We start from the raw sequence: 24270 nt of genomic DNA, 5'->3' as shown, positions 1-24270 counted from the left end.
GAGATAGACATATAGTTCATAAGACAAAAAATTCTTTTTTTTGTCGTACTATCGCCCCCTGAATTTACGGGAGGTTTTTCTGAAACACCCTGTATATGCTATTTTAATGCAAAAATATTTCGTTGTTTGATTTAATAACAATGTTATTAAATCAAACAATTTAATTATTTAATAACAATGTTATTAAATCAAACAACGAAATATTTTTGCATTAAAATAGCATATACAGGGTGTTTCAGAAAAACCTCCCGTAAATTCAGGGGGCGATAGTACGACAAAAAATAAGAATTTTTTGTCTTATGAACTATAAATAACATTAATAAAAAATATGTAGAATTATTTCTTTTGGACAGCAATAATGAAAACTCTACTGCAATACCTAGCTCTGCTTTTTGATTTGTTATTGATTTAATTTCGAATCAGCTGTATGTATTCAAACAACAAAACTGAAAAGATGTGCTAGTCGGCGAAACAATGGCTGTTTCTCAATGCCACTTGATTTAAAGTAATAAAATAATGTTTAGAATACAAGTTGACGAGATCAAAATATTTGTATTTGAAGATCGATAAACCAAATTAAATAATTTGATAAATCGCTTATGTCTGTTCTGCTCGCAGATTACTATCAGATTAAAATTAGTCAATTAAATCAACAGTAAGTCTGATCAGCACGTAAGACATATCGTGACTGAGAGTCAAATAATTGAGAATACTCGCAAAGTTATCGCTTGTGTCATTTGCAAGTAAGCTGATTTCGTGTACATTATTGCTAAAAGACCAGCGAAACAGTAAGTGACGAAATGATGAGCAAGTGGTAGTTCATTTATTTCTTTTAAGATGGAAAAACTGGTAAGGACTTATACAGAATGATTTATATTTATACAGATTATACAGATTTATACAGTTTGATTCAATTAAGGGCACACAACGTGGAACCACAGACAATATAGTTTATCGCCACAGACCGACGATCGTGCTTTAAATGCTGGAAATGGATGCAGGGTCTTGTTAGCAGGCATCCAGTAATAAAATTTAGCGTGGTAACTCTTCTATTCGGTAAGAGGAGGCAGTTCTAGCAGTGGCTTTGTTGCCAAATAACTGCCAGATAAATTTAATGCATTAATTATATAAATGAAGAGTTATATGGAACTTATCTTTTGTTTGGAAATGACATTGTTAAATGCTAAATAAAATAAATCAAGTTAGAATTAAAACTATGAATTTACCTAATTAATTATTTACATATTTCAAAAAAATTAAAAAATGTAAAATTTCCTTAAGAATAGTACCTTAATTTTTTATTTAATAAAATTGTTGGAACCTCAAGGGGTGGTTGATACGAAATTTATTAAAAAAATAACAACAAATGATCAATCAATGAGAGATAAAATAATGCGTTCGCTACTGCTGTTTTAATTATTGACCAACTTTTTTGTTTTTCGAAAGACGGACTTCGAACCTTTTCCATTCAACGTAGAACGGATAATCACAACTTGGAGCGTGGGGAAATTTTTTAAATTACTTTTTCGATTCAACGCACCGTTTCCGAGTAATACGGCCTTTTTACTATATGACGTCACACAGCTTTTGTTTCCAAAATTTATTTTCGACATATGGACTTCGGCCCTTTTGCATTCAACTCGGAACGAACAATCAGAACCAGTTACGAATTTTGTTTATTTGGAGATATATTTTCTTGCAGTAGGTAAATCAATACCAAAAAATGAAAATAGTAGATAATTAACGAAATTATGATTATTAAACAACCTAACTGTGACATCGCTGCAGAATATCATATGAAACTGCATAGATATTCGTTGATTCCTTAAAACATTTTCATCAATACCTACATCATATTTATATTTAAGTAAATACAGTAACGCAAAAAACAGATATTGCCAATAAAGGTACAAAATTAATCCGTAAGTACGCCTAGCAACATTGCCAAACTGTTGTTTATATGTTGCTAGGATACGCGTAGGAATGCGCGCCGCTGCATTTGATTCTTCCTAAAATTCTGCTGGTGGTATACTCTATTGGCATTTCGAAAATTTAAAACTGCTGTCCTATTCCTGTAGCGGTCTGGGGCCAAGCTATATTGTTTGTGGTGGAACTCTCAGAAACTGTACGCGATACAAATTATATCGGTGACCTTAAAAACCATGGTACCTTATGGTACAAATTTGGCTAAAATACAATTTTTCTAAATAACTATAATTAAAAACTTAAAAAATTTCAAGTATTATACAGGGTGTCTCAGAAATAAGTGACAAAATTTTAACTTCCTATATACAGGATGTCCCATTATTAGTGTCCAATAATTTACCTCTTGATTCTATTGCTAGAAACAAGATAAACATGGGTCGAGAAATACTTCCTAAGGGGGCCCCAAATTATATATTTTTAAATATTTCCGAAAATTATAAATTTTGACATCACGAACGCTCATTAAAAGTTTTTTTTCCAAAATTTTAATCGGATTTAAGCATTTAATAAAATTCAAAAAAATTTCTTGAATAGTTAAAATGGGTACATGTACTATTATGAATTTTGATGTCATCATATCATTATCCAATGTAATAAACAACATGAAAACTGCTAAGAAAAGTTTGTTAAACCAATTTTTCTCGAAAACGTATTACTTTTTCGATATAAAACTACATCACCATTTTTTAATAGAAAACTGAGATCTATGAAATTTTACTGTTTAAATTTAAATATAGCAACATGTAAAAAAATTGGGGAAAATTTTACCTGGCCCCCCCCTCTGCTTGGGACGCCCAATACAAACATTTCCAAGCACTTTTCATGTTGTTTGTTACAACGTATACTGATATGGTGACATATCAAAATCGTAATGGTACATGTACCCATTTTAGCTATTCAAGAATTTTTTTTGAATTTTATTATTTATGCTTAAATCCGTTTTTCTCGGAAATGGAGCATTTTATCGAAAGAAATAAAGAGTACCTTTTTTGTAGAATTTGAAATTTTCGACAAGCAAAAGTAAGGGGCAAATTTTATCCGACGATCCCTCAACTGAGACGCCCCTGACTAACATTTTTGAAAAATGTTATAATGATCTATTCCGACTTTTAATGAGCGTTCATGGTGTCAAAATTCATCATTTTCCTTCAACCCATTTCGGAAAAATTTTTAAAAATTAAATTTTTGGGGGCCCATTTTGGGGGGCGTAGCTCCTTTAGGAAGCATTTCTCGACTCATGTTTATATGAAAAAATATTCTTATTTTTGGCAATAGAATCAAGCGGTAAATTATTGGACACTAATTATGAGACACCCTGTATAGGGTTTCCGGTTTATAATTCAATAAAACTGGAGGTGAGTTCCTCTTGGAAAAATAGTGAGAGTAGTTCATATAACGTTTTTTTTTCCCATTAACGTTGCGTTTCCTAGATACAGGGTGTTGAAGTTGTTACTGTGAAAAGGGTTTTTCTTAATTATTTTTAAATCGGCTAAAGGTAAACATGTCAAATATTGTACACGAATAAATATCAAGCCTGTCTTAAGAAAAGCGTGCAAATTATTTTACTTTCAGTAACAGTGGCGTGGAAACGGATAGTTTAAGGGTTATAAATGAAGGAAGAATATGTTAAAAATCAACATTTCTTAAACATCCTAAAGGTTTTGCAAACCTCAAAGAGTAATACAAAAAAGGTATAGGTACTACACTCCGTACAATATTTATTGAAATAGAATTCCAAAAAAAGAATAGGCCAGGGACCGCCTTCAAATTTTCTGCGTTATTCTCAGAATATTAAAATATACAGGGTGTTTCAGAAAGATCTCCCATAAATACAGGGTGTGATAGTACGACAAAAAATAAGAATTTTTTGTCTTATGAACTATATGTCTATCTCTTCTTGTCTTCGATAAATATTTTTATGAAATTTGGTATTCCGGGGTTTTTAAGGATGCCAAATAAGCTGGTCTAATTATTTTTTGGATATTTCATAGAGGGCGCTAGTTATGCTGCATTCCCTATACATTTTAAGTTCTAATTTTTTTAAGGTTAGGTTTTTTACCATTCGGGCTCCAATTTATAATGTACAATTTTATTTTCTAAAAATAATGTAGGTACTCTTGTTAGAACTTCCTAATGTGGACGGTTTTCGAGAAAAAAGGCTTTTAATTATTAAACTCTTACAATATTACACTATAAAATAAGTGACTTTTCTCAAAGTAAGCTTGAGCTTTGAGAAGAGNAGGGTTTTTATTAATTATTTTTAAATCGGCTAAAGGTAAACATGTCAAATATTGTACACGAATAAATATCAAGCCTGTCTTAAGAAAAGCGTGCAAATTATTTTACTTTCAGTAACAGTGGCGTGGAAACGGATAGTTTAAGGGTTATAAATGAAGGAAGAATATGTTAAAAATCAAAATTTCTTAAACATCCTAAAGGTTTTGCAAACCTCAAAGAGTAATACAAAAAAGGTATAGTTACTACAGTCCGTACAATATTTATTGAAATATAATTCCAAAAAAAGAATAAGCCAGGGGCGGCCTTGAAATTTTCTGCGTTATTCTCAGAATATTAAAATATACAGGGTGTTTCATAAAGACCTCCCATAAATACAGGGGGTGATAGTAAGACAAAAAATAATAATTTTTGTCTTATGAACTATATGTCTATCTCTTCTTGTCTTCGATAAATATTTTATGAAATTTGGTATTCCAGGGTTTTTAAGGATGCCAAATAAGCTGGTCTAATTATTTTTTGGATATTTCCTAGAGGGCGCTAGTTATGCTGCATTCCCATTACATTTTAAGTTCTAATTTTTTTAAGGTTAGGTTTTTTACCATTCGGGCTCCAATTTATAATGTACAATTTTATTTTCTAAAAATAATGTACTCTTGTTAGAACTTCCTAATGTGGACGGTTTTCGAGAAAAAAGGCTTTTAATTGAACTCTTACAATATTACGGTGTATAAAATAAGTGACTTTTCTTAAAGTAGGCTTATGTCGAAACTTATTGATGGATGTCCCATAAACAACATACATTCTTAGTAATATTTTAAACTATAATTAACTTTATATCAAAATTTTAGTGACTGTAATTAGTCACTACTAACTACAGTCGAACAAAAAAAAACAGTATGCACTACAAGCTGTTACGATGAACGCCACAGGTGTCGAATGCGGTTAATTCCAAGAAAGTGGCGCAGGGGTTTTCTTAAAATTATATCTCAAGAAATATCGTATGGACTGTAGATGAAAATCGATAGAATGTTATAGTAATTTGTTGAAATTGTTCGCCATTTTCTTCTATGCGTGAGGTTATATGACTTATATGTCGAAGAAATGATTGCCTCCAATATCTTGTCGAACAAGATTTAACACTTCCACAGTTTGTGGCCATAGTTCCTTTCGAGTTTAACTGATGTAGCATAAACTTGCTTTTCATGAATCCTCAACAATAAAAATCTACAAGATTCAGCGTTCTCGCCACCTAACAAATTTTCCTGGTGTGCATTTCTAAATGAATCAGGCTGTTCAATTACTAACTTACAGTTAGTTATAAAGACTATAAAAGCTGTTTCTTTTAGGGAAAAGAAGGAAAAGAAGACAAAAATGCTGTGGGCAATTGGACCATGCAGTATGTTGCTGCTGCGTCTGGTAAATATATGTATATTTTTTTTTCGTACAACTGGATGATCCAGTTCCTGTACATATATTTTTCTTTTGCTTTTTTACTAAAACTAGTTGATCACTGTCATGTCTATGTTTTCTGAAATTAACAAACTAATTGACCAATTAAAAATGTGTATATAACATAATATACGGTGATATATTCTAATTCTTTCTTCCTTGAACTTTTCGGTTGGTAATAAATCGATCTAGAATGTTTAAATATGGATTAACATAATAAAAATTAAATAATATTTCTGTTTTCCCAATTTGTTTACAATAAAATCTCTCTTCGTATTCACATCACATTCCAGTTTAGAACTTTTTTAAAGTTCCTGTAAATATAAATACAGAACATATTAATTTGTTGTATCCAATTCAAATCAATATTCATTTATGTCATATTTATTATCAGTTTAAACTAGTCTTATCCAAGAAGGTAGTAAAGGTTCTACAGTGTGACCCATTAATAATAATAATAATACATTTATTTTCTATTTAAGATACAAAGTAAAAACATATAATTAGTTCTACTGGTAATAAAAGAGTAGAGAAACCAGTAGGTTGTGCCTAAGTAGATAGAGCAAGCTCCATCTCTCGATATGATGATGCACTTACCTAGTATATCAGATACATGTTAACAATAAAGTATAGCCTAATGTAAGTAATTAACTAACTTAAAATATTACAACAGTAGTAGCCACGAGAACAGAAAAAAGAAAAAACAACACATAAGAAAAACAATTTGGCAGTATAAGATAACCTAAAATTAACAAAAATATAGTTGCTCACTGATTACTAAATACGTATTCTGAAACTTTGGTTCTAAANCTGGTAAATATATGTATATTTTTTTTTCGTACAACTGGATGATCCAGTTCCTGTACATATATTTTTCTTTTGCTTTTTTACTAAAACTAGTTGATCGCTGTCATGTCTATGTTTTCTGAAATTAACAAACTAATTGACCAATTAAAAATGTGTATATAACATAATATACGGTGATATATTCTAATTCTTTCTTCCTTGAACTTTTCGGTTGGTAATAAATCGATCTAGAATGTTTAAATATGGATTAACATAATAAAAATTAAATAATGTTTCTGTTTTCCCAATTTGTTTACAATAAAATCTCTCTTCGTATTTACATCACATTCCAGTTTGGAACTTTTTTAAAGTTCCTGTAAACATAAATACAGAACATATTAATTTGTCGTATCCAATTCAAATCAATATTTATTTATGTCATGTCATATTTATTATCAGTTTAAAGTAGTCTTATCCAAGAAGGTTGTAAAGGTTCTACAGTGTGACCCATTTAATAATAATAATAATAATATATTTATTTTCTATTTAAGATATAAAGTAAAAACATATAATTAGCTCTACTGGTAATGAAAGAGTAGAAAAACCAGTAGGTTGTGCCTAAGTAGATAGAGCAAGCGCCATCCCTCGATATGATGTAAGTAATTAACTAACTTAAAATATTACAACAGTATAGTAGCCACGAGAACAGAGAAAAGAAAAAACGACAAATAAGAAAAACAGTTTGGCAATATAAGATAACCTAAAATTAACAAAAATATAGTTGCTCACTGATTACTAAATACGTATTCTGAAACTTTGGTTCTAAAATTCCTTGAAGACGATGTTTTAAAGTCATTTGGCAGTGCGTTGTAAAGTTTTGAAATGTAGAAATTAGTTTCATGTGAAGTTTTATTCTTACGGATAAATAATTTCTATGTGGATAGAGCAGTTTTAAAGCCATGTATGATCTTTGTATATATGTACTTGTGAACAGAATTTAAATATATTGTCAAAGCTCAGACCTAAATTAGAAGCACTCTGAACTATAGGAACAAAAGTGTCATTAATCACAACCCTAAAATTATCGGAGATTTTAGATATCGCTAATTTATTACCAAACAAAATTAACTTTGACTTGGATGGATCCAAAAATAAGCAATGTTCTTCTAATATTTGAGAGACAATTTTAAGATCTGAATTAATTTTATTCAATGCCTCATCACAGTTAGTTTTATCAAAAGATAAATGCAATTGTGTATCGTCAGCATAAATGTGCGGACTACAATATTTCAAGCTTTTACAGAGATTAACTGGTATATACACAAAATGAAAGGGTCCTAGAATAGATCCTTGAGAGACACCTACTTTAAGCAAGCTGACATTTGACAATGCATTTCCAATTTTTACTCTTTGCGTACGATTTTCTATGTAACTAGACATTAAACTAATCGCACTTTCACCCAATCCAATAAAATGAAATATTGCAATAAGCAACTGTTGTTGAATCGCATCAAATGCTTTGGTAAAGTCTAATCGTACCAGACCACTAATTTTGCCATTATCAAATGCTTCAACAATATTATCCGTCACTTTCAGTAAGGCAGTTGCTTGTAGGACGCAAGTGGGATAGTGTTGAAGGATTAGTAATTTTTGGAATAGGTATTACTGGAGCTTGTATCCATTGGATTGGAGAGCAGTATTGGATTGAGAGCAGCATTTCAACATCGTCAGGTTTATATCATTTGGACCCAAGGCATTTGTTTTAATAGAAGATAAAATTTTTAAAATGGTATTTACGTCCACCAATAAGAATTCAAAATTTGGAGGAATATTTTTATACTTATTTATCTTGATTTAGCCTTATTTCTAAGAGAGTTTAATAATCCAGTCATCCATGGCTTACGTTGCCTTGAAATTTTTGCAGTTTCAGAGACAGTATAATCATTGTGAGGCTCCGGGCGGCAGATCTTTGCGAGGCCCTTATTATAAACTTTGAGTTTTCAAATATTGTATTAAGAGATTTTGAAAAGTTAATAAATACAAAGACGACTTATTTTTATTAATGATACAAATAAGGTACGGAATTCAAATTCAATTCATATTTTTCAATTATGTTTTACAGTCGAATTACAAAAGAAATTATTATCCCCTGATAAATTAATCGATTTTAATATCGATCATTAAATAAATCTAAATGAAAAATTTATCTAGGCACCTGTTACTACCTACTTATTAAGTATTAAAATATTAAGTATGAGTTAACCAACTTTATTTTATTGTCATATACCTCTATAACTCATAGCTAAGGATAAAATAAAGTTTTAAATATATTTTTTTTACTCGGGTTGCTGTGCGATTGCAATGCTCGCCACCCCCAAGGCCGCCTCTGGCAGTTTTGGAATCTCCTGATTCGAGTAGGTTCAATAATAATCTGCATTAACCCTAGCATTTCAAGAAATGAGTTAAAATTATTACAGACGGGCTGTCAACAGAAAGCAAATCTGTATTTAAATCGCCTAAAATGAAAATGTTCTCATACTCAGGAATACAATGACTTACAAATAAACTAAACTAGATAGATACAAATTATAATCTACCCTGTGAGGCCTATAAACTACACCATATATACTATTTTGTGTTTTAACTGAAATCCATAATAGTTCAATGTCATTACATAGTTCTACTACTTTATAATTCAATTTATTTGATACGTAAAACCATATACCCCCAACTCTGCCAACACGATCCCTCCTAACAATATTATAATTTTCAATATTGACCATCAAGTCACTACTACATGAGTACAACAAAGTTTCAGAAATTGCCAACATATAATTTGTATCTAATAAAAAATCTTCTATTTTATTTATTTTCGGTATATAAGAGATTGCATATTGATATGTCCTATAGTTATATTATTTTTAATCATTATTCAGTAACCAATTTATTTTGCAAAATATTTAATCAAACTATATCTATCGATAAAGATAAAACTACAATATAATCAGGAAAAGGAAAAAAATCGGATTATCTTATCAAATTGAAATAATTAGGTGCTTGACGTTATCCAGCTCCATCAAATAAGTAAATTTATGTATTTTATTATTCACTTTGCATAGAATTTTACCTTCAGAATACCATACACTTTTTGAGCCAAATGTGTCACATGCTTTTCTGTAGACAGCAAACCTTTTATTAGTTACTCCTCCTTTAATTACTATAGATGACTTTTTCGTTTTACAATTTTCTGTTTGACTTGGTTTCTACAAAATCTCACCATTACATGTCTATTTTTACCTTCTTCTATAATGGAAATCGATATCAGTTTCATTAATTTGAGTAATGAGTTTCTGCTGAAACAGATAGTTGTTATCTTAAGATTTAGATTTTCACCGTTCTCCTCTGGTAGACCATAAATTCTTAAATTATTACGTCGTGAGAACTGTTTTTAATATTTTTAGCTACCCTGTAAAATTTTTATTTATTGTACTATTTTTAAGATGTAGAACTTGATGACCTGAGCTTTGTGAAGGAAAATGAGCGTGATCCTACAAAATCCAAAGCGTACTACGTCCGTTCTTAGGTGTAAAATTCTAATATTTCATATTAGGGATTTTTTGAGCAATGATATATTTACGTCACTGGATTGACGCCCCCCCCCCAAAACGGGCCAATACCAAATCTGGTCGCCGGCGCCAGCCCGCCATAGACCCTTCCTGGAACGTTGGTGCGTCCGGCGGCGCTCTTGACGTAATGGGTCACTTGCGAACATGTGTACCCACAGGACTATCTCGTCCTATCCAAGAATTCTCAAAATATTCGTTTAACTACTTTCTCATCGCAGCAGCGTTATGAATAGGGCTACCATCTAATTGAAACTTCAAATTAAGGATTCTTAAAGGCAAGTCTTCTAATGCGTTCCGAAATTCATTATTAAGAATATTCAAAAATATGTTTACATTCAAATTGCCGTCAAAAAAGAAAGGGCCAGTTATTTTATTCCTTAGTATTCCACACCAAACGTTAACTTTTTGCGAATACTGCCTAAAGAGGCGCAAAGGCGTTTATAATAAATTCTGGATTCTCAGCTGTCAAATGACGACAATTTTGGGCCGAAACTACTCCATTTGTAGTAAATGTGGCCACATCACTAAATAAAATTTTACTTAAAAATTTAGTATTATTTAAATATTCTCCTGTAGCCAATAACAAAACTTCAAACGTCTCTTCATCTCCCAATTTCAAAGTATGGACAATTTTGGTTTAAAAGTTTTTATTTTATTTTTTGCCAGGCACCTCCTGATACTTTCTCTAGGGATATTACTATTTAAACTAGCCACTCGAATACTAGCCCGGGGATTGTTAGCAAAATATTGTAAAATTTGGTTATTATTACTCAATATTCCTTCACAAAGCACACTTCATCAAGCTCTACATCTTAAAAAAATGCGGTTAAAATCGCACAACAAATAAAGATTTTACAGGGTAGTTAAAAAACTATTGGGTTACACTGTACATATGCCCCAATATTCCTTGTAGATAGAGCTACCATAGTTTCCTGCGATCAAGATTGGCAGATTTAACTAAACTCACCTCTATATTAACAAAGATGACAATATTTTTTTTAATTTTCAAATAACTTTGGTTAGGTTTTCTTGAAATTTGATACACCGTTACTCCCATACAGGTGTCAATTTTGTTAACAAGAAACTGTGATAGCTTCATTGCTTTGTACCTACTGGCAGAGAGCAATCTACTAATCTGTAGCTACCATGACAGCATATTATCACCATCGTAGTACCTACAGATTGGTAGGTCGTTTTCTTCCAGTAGATACAAAGCAAAACGTTATGGTAATAATTATCCCGAGGTAGTTTTGTAATATTTATTTTATTTATTCTCCATCAGCGTCATTGGCCAACTTCTCCACGGGCATCGTCTTCGGCTGGCCCTCCCAGATCAGCGACGAATTAATGCAAGGCAAACTCGACTTTCCAATAAACTCCAACGACTTAGGCTGGATTTGTTCCTCCTCCTCCATAGGCGCCGCTCTTCTCGCCCTCTTCATAGGCTCCCTATGCGACAAAATAGGTCGCAAGATCACCATGCTTCTCCTTATCGCCGTCTTTGAGATAGGATGGGCGTTAATCATACTTTCCAACAGCGTTTGGATGCTCATACTAGGAAGATTCATGACTGGAATGGCGGGAGGTTCTTATTGCGTCACCGTTTCCATGTATATCGGAGAAATAGCTCGGAAAGAAGTGAGGGGGGTACTTGGCAGTCTCATACAGTTCATGATATCCTGCGGGATACTTTTCACCAACGTTGCCGGAGCGTATCTGTCGATAAGGTCTTTGTCTATGGCTTGCGCGGCCCTCCCAATTCTTTTTGGCTTCGCCTTCTTCAGAATGCCGGAAACTCCTTTCTATTTGCTACGTAAGGGAAGAATCCAAGAGTCCAAAGAGTCCTTGAGGAAGTTTCTAGGCAAACATTACGTTGATACAGAATATGAGGACCTTAGGCTCCATCTAAAGTGTGACACCAGCGAAAAACTGAGTACCCTAAGTGTTTTCAAGAAAAAATCTGTAAAGAAAACTTGCATCATAGGCGTTGGTCTAGCCTTTATCAAAATATTAACAGGCATAGACTCCGTAACGTCGTACTTGAGTCACATCTTCAGCAAAATGGATATCCAACTAGGTGCACAGAATGCTTCCATCATCTTCGCTGTGGTCGAGGTATTCTCAGTTGTGCCCCTAGTCTTACTGGTGGACAGACTGGGAAGAAAAATTCTGCTAGTAATCACACAGATCGTAATGGGGCTTTGCTTGGGTGCTACCGCTCTCAGTATAGCGGTAGAAAGTGAAAATGCAGTGGTTCAATATATACCAGTGGTAGCCCTGTGCTTGTTCATAGTAAGCTTCTCTGTCGGCATAGGCCCTATAGGGTGGATTCTAACAGCCGAAATCTTTGAAGAGAAGATCAAGGGACGAGCTGTGTCTGTGTGTACATTCCTTATTTGGATCATGGCTTTTGCGAGCGTAAAGTTGTTCGTGGTTTTCGAGGACCTGTGGAATATTTCAGTCCCACTTTACGTTTACTCTGTTATTTCCTTGGGCGGGGCTTTCTTTATTATGTTCTATGTACCGGAGACCAAGAACAAGTCCTTCGAAGAGATAGAAAAAGAGCTTTCGTAATTAGACCTTTGCTGAGGCATTTGAAAAAGTAATCAAAGCTTCCTGCGACAATTAAGTTATTTTAGTGATATATAGAATTGTTTTTATTAAATATATATATTTATAACCGCCTATAATTTCACAAAATCGTAATTTTTATATAGCATGTAACATTATTAAAAATAATTAAACATTTATTTTTTGAGTGCTCTATTAAGATGATTGAAGTGAACGAGCAGATAATTTTGATTAAATAAAGTATCTAATATTTTTGAATTAAATACTTTATTTTTACAGCATACTTCAGACGGTAATATTTTTAGATTTTATCAGATACTTCGTGATTTATTCTTCGTAGTATTATTTGCAAACTAAACTACGTTATAGTATCTTTTTAGTAGTAACTTATTCTCCTTCTGTCTGTTCTCCTGCCAGTTGTTACAGTGGAATCTCTTGAACGAGATGATCTTAGTAACCTCAACATAATGCGTGGAAAAAGCAATATTAACATCAAAGCGATTAAGATTAACTTTATGGTAAAAATTGCTATTGCTAGAGGTAGTGTAATAAGCACAAGTAGGGCGTATACCGGAATCAGTGCTATTTGAATAACGGCGTAGATGCAGTAAATTGTTAGAAGTAGAATCGTTTGCAGAACATTTACCAAATAATAAACGCCCGATAAAATCCACTGGTTGAATGTTTGCAGATAAGAGAATACAATATTTGATGTAACTACATCTCCACCTGAAATATGTTTTATAAATATCTTTATTGAAACACTAAAAATACTTACTAAGCATGAAAGCCTTGGTTATTATTATTTTGTGTAAGTATCACATTTGATTTACTTGTGTCATTGTAACAGTTGCTGTCATTAGGCATAAATCAACTGAACTACTGACATTGAGTTTATAAGTAAGCTACTCTATCTAATGCTCACAGGGAAAAGATTTGTGATCGATTATTAGCGATTATAAAATTTTATAGTACGTGGAATACTTTAGGCATAGATTACAGCGTATGGACTCCTTTATTCAATTTGGGTTTATTACGTTTATATTGAGCTTTGTGTCGAATTGCGTTCTTTTATAAAGGATAATATAATCTGTTTTATTCACTATTTCACTAACTCAAATATTGTAAATTGTATAAACATAAATATTTGTTTCTTATTTAGTGCTCAGAATACATCTTGTGAGTAATACTTTGTAATATTCAGTGTTCAATTGCTTGTATACATGTAAACACAGTCATTGGTTCTCGAAGATTCAATGTAGTGACTTTAGTTTTCCCCTAGAACGTCAAGAAATAAAGGAATCGGGTAGGTTGTGGGTTTTTGACAAGTGTGAAAAGTTAACAAAGAAGTTGTTAATTAGGCAGGTGGGTGAAGTTTCCTATTCGTTACGTAAGTATTTATACAATGTTTGTATATTAACTTGTTACGTATTAATAAATCGATAAAAGGCAGATTTAAAGCAAATGTAATGCTTCTAACCTTTTATGTCGATAATAATAAAAACAGCTGATTATGGCGAAGTGTCAAATTTTGTTTACATTTCTTTTGGGTTTTTATTTAACGTCCCGTCATAAATTTCTTAGATTAACATTGTTTTTTAGGGAGGTGGACACTTGTAAAATTTATAAAAAACTTTTCTAGGTCAATGTCCAAGATTAGTCAGGGATTGGTCAAGATATGAACTAACAACTGCTATTAGCACTAGAAACTGGATAAATAATGAATAACATATTGAATTGTATGCATTGATAAAATTATGGAAGGTATTGTTTGTGCTCAATTCGTATTTTATAATGATTTTGATTCGGCAAACTTGGCTCGAGTGGAATACGTTCCTCCAAATGAATCCAGTAAGTATCTAATAGATTTGTTCCTAAAATTCGTTTAACATGTGTCATTGGAATGTCACAGCTAACGTTTACTTTGATTTTTTTAGCTGGTCTATTATTAAACCATGTCTAAATAAATTCTTAATATTTCTTATATTTGATTATCCAATTTCAGCACTAATCAAACAATCCCCAAACAAATCCATAAACCAAGAAGTTTACGATGCAGAATTTAATATTTGGACCAAACCTGACTGCTGTGGTACTGAATTCGAAAATGGGAACAGGACCTGGTTTTATTTTGGTATGAAAGGTAAGGTTATTTCCTATAACATGTGTAACCTTCTAATTGTACATTACTTAGCTCCAGGCCCTGCATTATATGTTAGGTTTAACATGGTAGATTTGAATCGACAAGGTAAAATGTACAGCCAAGGTATGGCACCAGTTTTTAGGATAATGCCGGGAAAACCCAAGTGGGAACGAATCAATGACAAACCTGTATATAGTGTAAGTGTGATCACTTTATATTGTAAGTACACCTTAGTACCTACTTGTTGTTTCAGTTAAATAATGACATTTTTACATTAACCTTTAAATTCCGGACTCCCGAAAATCCCCTCAGTACCATGTATTTCGCCTTCACCTACCCGTTTTCCTATGTAGAATTAGAAAAAATGATGGTTAACATAGATCAGAGATATTTAAATATGCATCCATACACAGAAGATGATATCTATTATGTGCGGGAGACTATGTGTCACTCTCTTGAAGGGCGCACCATAGATCTGATCACGATATCCTCTTATCACGGGATTACAGGCGAAAGGGAGCCGAGATTGAAAAATCTCTTTACCAACGAGAAGGTCCCAAGGCCACAGAAATTCATGGGAAAGAAGGTAAAAAAAAAGTCCCCGGCCATCGTATTGTTCTCAATAATAATTTTCCTTGATATTTTAGGTAATTTTCATCTCTGCGAGAGTTCACCCAGGTGAGACTCCATCCAGTTTTGTGTTCAATGGGCTGTTGAATCTGCTGCTGCAAAGGGAGGATTTGATAGCCCAACACCTGCGCAGATTGTATGTGTTCAAGATGATTCCGTTCCTTAACCCAGATGGGGTGGCCCGTGGCCACTATCGTACTGACACACGCGGCGTGAATCTCAACAGGGTGTACCTCAACCCCAGCCTGTTCGAACACCCATCTGTATACGCTGCTAGAGCTTTAATTAGGTAGGTATGTTGAAAAATCTTGGCAGAACTACTGTACGTTTGAACTACTCTGTGCAATTGACTTAAATGAGAACATTAGAGTTTGTTGATGAGAAAATCGCTAATGCAATTAACTATAATTAACTGCTTTTTGGCATATTCGTGAGAAATGTTAACTCGGGCTGGCCGAGTTTGTCAAACCAGCAAACCGTACTTGTACGTATTTAAAAAAAGGCAATATTTTTGCCTTTTTCTTTCATTATCACTATTTAAATTTTGATGGTCAGTGGTGTAGAACATCAAAAATTAAAAAAAAATAATATTTTGTTTTAACTTATGGCTCCGTTGCGTAAAATCCCGTGAAAGCAAAATTGTCTGTTATTCGTAAATATCCATAAATAGAGGTTTTACAATATTTTCCAGATATTATCATTTTGGGTTCGAGAAAGAGGATTACGTCCCGAAGTGCAACAATTGCACGGACAGGGGCAACCAGACCGACGGCAACATGACGGAGGACAATGAGAACCAGCAGAACGAAAATATCCGCGAAAAGGTGTCCCACATGACACTGGAGGAGGGGGACGGCCCCTCCACCTCCTGGTGCACCAAATGTAAGAACAGCATTCTTAAGCTAGAGGACACCATGCCGGGCATCTCCAGCATTATCCCTACATTCAACCTAAATACTTCCATAGGGCACAACTTCTGCCGCAACTGCGGGGCGGCTCTGCATCACACCAAGAGCAAGGAGGAGGTGAACTTCGAGAAGGTAGTAATAGGGGCGCACGGCGACGTGAACTCCAACGAATCCAACCTGTTTTTGTACTTGGACATGCACGGGCACGCCTCGAAGAAGGGCATTTTCATGTACGGCAACCATTTCGACGACATGGAGCGGAATGTGGAGTGCATGCTGCTGCCCAAGCTGATGAGTATTAATAATCACAATTTTCATTTCAATGCTTGTAATTTTACAGAAAGGAACATGTATCTCAGGTAGGTGGAATCTGAATGGTTTAATATCTTTAGATAATACTTGATCACCACCGGGATCGCTTTTGATGTAAAAAATTTGAGTTCCCTAGAGCGTATTAACTTTTTCCTTTACTGAGCTACTAGACATTTGAACTACTTATTGTACAGGATGCTTTCTAAGTTTCCTAATTTCAAAAGGTTGCACCTTGTATAATTTTACACTAAAAACTGGATTTTAAAATACGAATTGAAATTAAAAAAAATTTATATAACGAGCGTTCAAATAAAAACGTGGTCAAGTTGGTTCTGAAAATTTGGACGTAGGGCGTAGCGTATAGCAAATGAACTTTAAACGTCATCTGTCAAAGCGCTGTATCGCCGCTTTGTTATTGAAACTGACAGCTGCTATACAGCTCGTTGAGAAATGAGGTTAAGTTGGTCGCTATAAGCTACGCCCTACGTCCAATGTGTCAGAGCCAACTTTGACCACGTTTTTATTTGAACGCTCGTTACATATTCAAATACTTCTGAGGCTGTTTTGGGTAAATAGCTGAAACTTTGCCTAATAATTCACATAATTTTTGGCAAAATTCATTGAATTTGTATATAAATCTGTGAACCAGAGGCGGAGATAGTAGGAGGCATAGCCATTAAAAACTCCAGAAATCTCAACAGTCTGTATCTTCAAAATCAGTCATTTTTGACATAACGTCCATTTAAGCCTTTTGGTCTGAAATCATCCAAAAAACAACCTCCTGCAGTTATGACTTAAAGAAACTTCATGTAACTATTTTTTGAATACATATATAAATTTATGAATATTTAAGAGCATTGTCTTGACTGGGCTGCTGTATTATTCTTGATCATTATCAGGATCTTCATTTTTCAAATTCATTCAAAAGATAAGTTAAATTTGTAAAAAAAATTGAGAATCTTTTAGAGTATGTTAACTTTTCTTCCATACTGAACTACCAGACGTTTGAACTACTACGCATATAACTACCATTTAATACTAGTAAAGTTGAAAATTTTATAACATTTTATTGCAAAATTGTGTTTATTGCAGAAATATGTATTGTGGGTGATTTTTTAAAAGTGATGCTTGTTTTAGGGATAAAAGGGATGGTATGAGCAGGGCGGGTTCGGGAAGGGTGGCAGTTTTGTCTTTAACTGGCATAATCAAGAGTTACACTCTCGAGTGTAATTACAACACGGGCAGGATAGTCAATGTACTGCCCCCTACGATCAGGGAGCCGAGCGGTAAGGTTCACACCTTGCCAGTTCCGCCTAAGTACTCCCCGCAGGTTTTTGAGGAGGTAATGCGCGTATATACTTGTAAAAATGTAAATACTTAACAACGGTTAAACTTTCGAACTCTCTTAAGGTTGGCAAGTCACTGGGAGCCTCCATCCTGGACCTGACGGGGCAGAACCCGTGCTCCCGCCTGCCAAACTCCGAATTCCACTCGCTCTCGGGGCTCAGGGACTGGCTGAGGTCCATGTCCAATGAGTTCCATTGCCACAACCGTCCCAAAATGAGGGCTAGGAGTAACATAGTCGGCCTACAGTCACAGGTAGGCAATAGTGTTGACGATTGTGAACAAGTAAATAACGATAACGTCGATAACGACGAACTTAGTGAGTTTTCTGATGACATACCAGTAACCATTAAGACTTGTGTTATCTCTTAGACGCATTGTTGGGGTGAATAGATGTGGGGCTTCCACTCGTTAGGTCATAGTTGTTTCTTGAGTTTTTTTAATTCAGACTTTTGTTCGGATCAAGTTTTATAAGTACCAAGCTGGTTTTGGTATGGAAAATTTGAAGCAGCTATGACGCCTCTTTGTCTTACTGAACCGTAACATTAAAGGGACCAATGAATTTGCCTAAATAATTTCTTCTAATGCATCGTGATTAAATTACTATGATTAACGTCAATTTCTTTTTGTTCATTTTTGACCACTGCTTTGTCGCGTACCAGGTACTGGTTATTCCTGGCAAATTGTACTGTGACACTCTCCGTTAATGTGAGTTGTTTTTGAATTTCTAAGAATTTAGAATTTAGCACAATTCGCGTCATGGTATGGCTGTACGATAAGATTCCGCCTTCGAATTCACAGTCTATTTTTGGTAACTCGAACTCTGCAGGACATATGACGGGAACTTGCCCTACAGTATGGAATCTTAATTGCTGAATAATCTTAAGCTCGTTTATTTTGGCATTCTGAGCATCTTGGTTCACAGTAGCGAGTTTAATGTGCCTGAGTACATTTGCGGAATAAAAGAAACACGTTGAAGAGTTGGAAACACAATTTACCTAGGAAGGATGGGATATCGTTTGAAGGATGAATCTTTTGAACAATGTAACAGTATTCGGTCAGTCTGGCTTTGGACTGGTCGTTATCCAACAAAGCAATGGATTAATGTACATTAAAAATAAGACAGTAAAAAACGTACATATCTCAGGAAGCTCAAGTACAATCACTAGCTGAATTTTTAATTTTTGATGAAAAACACGTTAAGAAGAATAACAGTCACAATATATACATTAGGGTGGCCCCAAAAAAAAAGGAATATTTTTTCGTGTCTTGTGAAAATATGTTAGTGTATCATGTTTTATGAGCCCCCTCAAAAAATCAGCTCAAAAAAAAATTTTTTTAGAGGTCGCTCAAGAGTTAAAAATTCCAAAATCGTCAAAAATTGAATTTTTGTTTAAATTTTTTTTCTTATTATTTTATCATTTTCTAGGTTGAAAAAAATCTCGATTCTGAAAATTTCAAATCAATATTTTAATTTCTAAAGGTCACATAACTATTTTAACTTTCAAAGTAGTGTAGTGTATGTTTTCGATCGACCTCTAAAAATAAATATCAACGAACTAATAATTTTTTTTATTGAATTTGATGAACAAAAGAATAGAAATAAATTTAAAAATTAAAAAATTATAAATATTTGATACGCAGTGCAATAGTATCTTGCCTCGAGAAATTTTTTAAGTGTCGTAATTTATTTCTATTCTTTTGTTCATTAAATTCAATAAAAAAAATGATTAATTCGTTGATATTTATTTTTAGAGGTCGCTCGAAGACATTTTAGGTACACTACTTTTAAAGTTAAAATAATTATGAGTGGCCTTTAGAAATTAAAATATCGATTTGAAATTTTCATTATCGAGATTTCTTTTGACCTAGAAAATTATAAAATGAGAAAAAAAATTAAATTTTTGACAATTTTGGAAATTTTTAAAGATCTTGAGCAACCTCTAAAAAATTTTTTTTTAACTGATTTTTTGAGGGGGCTCTTAAAACATGATAAACTAACATATTTTCACAAGACGCAAAAAAAATTTTTTTTTTTGGGCCACCCTAATATACATCTATTGGAAGAGAAATTACCAAGAAAATAAACAAGCGAAATTGTGTTTGGTTGGCTACGCAATTCAGAAAGTAGTACAAATACATAGAAATGGACTATTACTGGTACTTGATAACATAAACAGCTGCCTATGCCACAAAAAGGCTCGGCACAGTTTCGCACCGAGTAGGAATAGTAACCTTACAAGGCTGCGGAAAGACTCGTGGGGAGATAACAGTACATCACTAATAATTATATGCGTTAGTTTGGTGGATTATAGCTTTCAAGAAACTTTGCCACATGCAAACAAGGCTTGCTGGATCAAAAATAAATCTACTTCAAACCTCAACACCAAGACTGTTGAATTAAAGAGTGGCCTCAAAAAACCTGTGATTTTCGCTCGTTTTTTCACAATACGCAGAGAATTTAAAAAAATACATAAAAATATGTTTTTGGTCGCAAATTACTTGTCACAAAAAACTGGAATGAGCATAGCTTTTAGTATTTTGAAACTTTTAAAAATCTTAGGGATTGAAAAAATGCCAAAAATGAAGAATTTGAATATTACCAATTGATATAAAAACTATTAGCATGTGAATTACCTTAATATATTTTTTTTGGAATTTTTATAATTATTTCTGATATTCTCTATTTTTGGGGATGATTCCACCCCCAATAGCGCTTAAGGGTGGATTTTCTAATTCAACATGCTTATTTCAGTCAAGAGAATAAATCTTTCTTTGTATCAAGAATCATTCGATAGAAAAATTCACATTCTAATAGTTTTTGTTTTTATATTTATTGGTAATATTCAATTCTTCATTTTGGGCATCTTTTCAACCCCTAAATAAGTGTGATTTTTGAAAATTTTCAAAAAACTAAAAGCTAGCTCATCTTAATTTTTTACGAGTAATTTGAGACCAAAAACATTTTTATCTATTTTCTTTAGTTCTCTGCGAATTGTGAAAAAACAGGCGATTTTGGCAATCAGGATTACGAATTGTAGGACAAGGAGACTCCGTTATATGTCTTACAGAGACCGAGTTTACAAAAAGAGATTGCAAATTTGAGGCTGAAAAAGAACTCGCGCATTTAACGATTAAAAATTTCCTAACAAAATCCTTGTGGCTTCTGATTTCAGCCTCAGTTTTCTTTCGTTTCATAATTTATCTTAAGAAACTTGCTTTGGATTTCCTGCGCATTAGTCAAATTTTCCTTTGGTGTCATTGTTCGGCAATCCAGTACTTCTAGTAGCATTCGCTATTGACGTCTGGATGCTGTGAATGAGTTTTGTCCTTTTTTAATTGCAACACCACAATGAATCTAAACAATTTTTTAGTGAATTTACACATGTTAAATTCCGAACTCTTAGAGAATTAAAAATAACTTTTACTAAAGGAGAGATTGCCTGTATAATCAGTACCCGATGGACTACAAAGCAATGGTTCAAAATGGGACAAAAATTGCAGTTCTTTAGAAATAACGGAAGGAATTACTTTAATGTTATAGTTCTCGACCAAATTGTTTGTTTCTAAAAATGGAATTATTTCCACCTAATCTGTGATTAATCTTATAAAATTTTTAATGTAAATTTTATATTGTCTGACATAATGTTATGTAATCTTGTTTTGTCAATTTTTATACTGACTGTTAAATCTAAAAATTTTTATTGTGTAGGAGTATTGTAACCGATAGCACTGATTTTTTTTATTAAACATTTTAACCACAGTTATTTTTTAATTTTTTTTATCATTTCCAGATAAGCTTGTCGCACTAGTTTTTCTAAAAAGTCAACGTTGCACCTTAGATCGAGGTTTCTAACCGCACAAAGCTTTTTGTTGGCACCGCTTTTTTGTATCCTTCCTTAACGAAAAACAAAATACCGTTAATCAAAAGTAAAAAAAGTATCCGGTGCAGTTTTTTGTTTTTTATTATTTCGTTGAGTTTACAACTTTTTAAGAATTCATTACTTTTGATCGAAGGTATGGGGAAGTGTGTCCTATCTCTTTCTCAATTCTTTTGTTTGTTTTTGTTGACAGCTTCGGACATTTTAACTGCGGTTAATAAATCCCTCAAAAAATCACTCAATGAATGTCATAGACGTAAGTAAATCAGAAACCTATGGTTATGTAATGTTTTTTTTTGCTGTGCCTAGCGAATTAAGAGAAAAACTAGTGCCTTGTTAGACTTTGCATTGCGATACGCTGCACAATATAAATTAATGTTGGTAAGAGTTTTGTTGCTTCAGGGAAAGTCGACACGTGGCGTTGTCATCAAGAATCGCCCGCCGGTCATTAAGCCGGCGCTAAAGAAGCCGCTCAAGCAGAGGGGCGCCTCCCTGCCGCTCGATCGCAAGGAGAACTTGGCTCAGCCAGGCTCGTCCAAGTCGGGCAGCCGCCTGAATAAGTGCTTCAAGGTGAAATCCCGTAAAGACCTGACGTTAAAGAGCAAGAACACTGCCGCCGAGAAAATCACAAAATCCACCATAACCAGAAATAAGAAGGTGAGCAACATAGTCACCACCCAGAAAGTGAGGTTAGATATAACCTCCAAACTGCAAACGATAAGGGAGGGCACCGATAAACCTAAAACCGACACCGACAGCATCCACCTGCGTGAGATCTGTTTCATAAAGAACAACGAGGGCAAGACGGTCATCGCCAAGTACCAGAATAAGGACAACGCTACATTCGACGATAACCTGGTGGTCTCCTGGAGCGCCGTTAATAGTAAACCGCAGATCTTCACGCAGAAAACTAGGATTGCCTCTGCACCTCCTTATCCTTGCGGTAAAGTGTTCATGTCGGAGCCGGGGACTAGCAAACAGTCCAATTTCCGCGTCCACAACTTTACCAAGAGCTCGTCGAAGACCAAGCTTAAGAAGCATCCGTTGAGGAGGCTGGCGAGCGCCACCGACGCTCTGGGCAAGATCGATAAATCGAAAAAGAAAAAGTTGAAGGCTAAGTAGTCCTTTGTTTATTGAGGGATGGGGTGGCTGAATCACAAATTTCTATGTAGGTCATGAATGTTGTATGTGTACGATGTCAAAATTGATTCCTTTATACCTGAAATAGTGGGGTTTATCTGTACTTTCTTCGTCATCGGAAACAAAGTGCAACTTCTTTAAATTTTACATGAGAAAAGGTTATATTTTTTCGATATTTAAAGAAATTTTTATTATTCGTGAAAACTTTATATTTATTCTTTTTGAAACACCATGTATATTTGAACTGTTTTCATTACATTTTTTAATTTAAATTGTTTTGTTTCATGGAGAGATATCAGGGAAAAACTTGAATTAATAAAGCCTGCGGATTTGGTTTATTACTCTTTTGCAGTAGTTAATAGAATTTATTTTTAGAAAAAAAAAAATTATATTTAACGTTATGATTTTTTCTGTTGCATGGAACTTTATACTGAAAAAATCGAAGCAAAATTTTGACATTGTAGCGAAAACTTTGTTGCTGCATTAATTTTCAAATGTAAAGGTGCTTTTTCGGGTTCAGCGGCCCCTGACTTCCATTTTAGTAGTGAATTTATTACAGGAAGTGATATTTTTGTGATTTCAGTACAAATACTTTTTTCCTTGTATGTATTGTTTGTACATACATTAAAACTGTATTTATATTGTTTTTTTATAAATGGAAAATTATTTATTGGAGCTTTATATTTTTATTTTATTCTACACAGTTTATATTTATGCATTATGTATTTTTCGGGGGTAGTATTTTTAGTACAAATTCTCCGATGAGTTGCAAGAAATAAAAAAAAAATACGATTTTTGTTTTTAAAGCATAAAATTTTTTTCAAGTTCCTCTCGCGTTGTAGCGGCGATTGAGAATAAAAAATTATTGGCATATCGTTATTAATTCGTTTGAAATTCGTGCAGTTATTGTTTTTTTTCTGGATGAGACAAATATAAATATTACTAAAAAAAATGTCTTTTCCCCAAACTTTATCAGTCATATCTATACAAAAACCACTTTTCTAAAAGCCTAAGTTTAATTCATTAACATATCTTTCGATTTTTCTACTTTTAGGTCATAATGTGCATAAAAAATCCTAAAAAAAAACTATTTTTACTGATAAAATAACAGACAAGTGTAGTGTTCAACTCAGGATTTTGATTTTGTTGCTCTTAACTACATGTTATCTGTGAAGCAAAAGGATTTTTTGGGTGGTTAAAAACGATTTTTTATTTTGTTTTTTATTTGGGCAGCATTTGTCGATACAAAAATTGAA

The 24270-nt window shown here is 33.4% G+C and overlaps 2 protein-coding genes across 5 annotated transcripts; both read left to right on the top strand.

Annotated features, from left to right (window-relative positions):
* The first annotated feature begins 770 nt into the window (after positions 1-770).
* Positions 771-12723, top strand: LOC108910661 (facilitated trehalose transporter Tret1-like). The gene is made up of 3 exons (XM_018715351.1): positions 771-849; positions 5571-5640; positions 11368-12723. Exons 1-3 carry the CDS (start codon positions 838-840, stop codon positions 12657-12659), a joined length of 1374 nt encoding a protein of 457 aa, XP_018570867.1. The 5' UTR covers positions 771-837; the 3' UTR covers positions 12660-12723.
* Positions 12724-13952: 1229 nt separating this feature from the next.
* Positions 13953-23225, top strand: LOC108910662 (cytosolic carboxypeptidase-like protein 5). Of its 4 annotated transcripts, none has more exons than XM_018715352.1 (10): positions 13956-14046; positions 14299-14507; positions 14662-14799; positions 14851-14996; positions 15053-15385; positions 15447-15718; positions 16121-16696; positions 17787-17991; positions 18060-18248; positions 22277-23225. In XM_018715352.1, the coding sequence occupies exons 2-10, from the start codon at positions 14414-14416 to the stop codon at positions 22994-22996; spliced, it is 2673 nt and encodes an 890-aa protein (XP_018570868.1). In that variant the 5' UTR covers positions 13956-14046; positions 14299-14413; the 3' UTR covers positions 22997-23225. The 4 variants fall into 4 exon arrangements, with proteins under 4 accessions (XP_023310895.1, XP_018570868.1, XP_023310896.1 ...); XM_023455128.1 differs by having other exon boundaries at positions 14662-14996; positions 16121-16311; positions 16396-16696; XM_023455127.1 differs by having other exon boundaries at positions 13953-14021; positions 14662-14996.
* Positions 23226-24270: the final 1045 nt, after the last annotated feature.

This window comes from Anoplophora glabripennis, unplaced genomic scaffold (assembly GCF_000390285.2).
Source record: "Anoplophora glabripennis isolate ALB-LARVAE unplaced genomic scaffold, Agla_2.0 scaffold517, whole genome shotgun sequence".
NCBI lineage: Eukaryota > Metazoa > Arthropoda > Insecta > Coleoptera > Cerambycidae > Anoplophora > Anoplophora glabripennis.
Note: the sequence above shows the minus strand (reverse complement) of the source record. Positions and strands in the feature narration are given on the sequence as shown.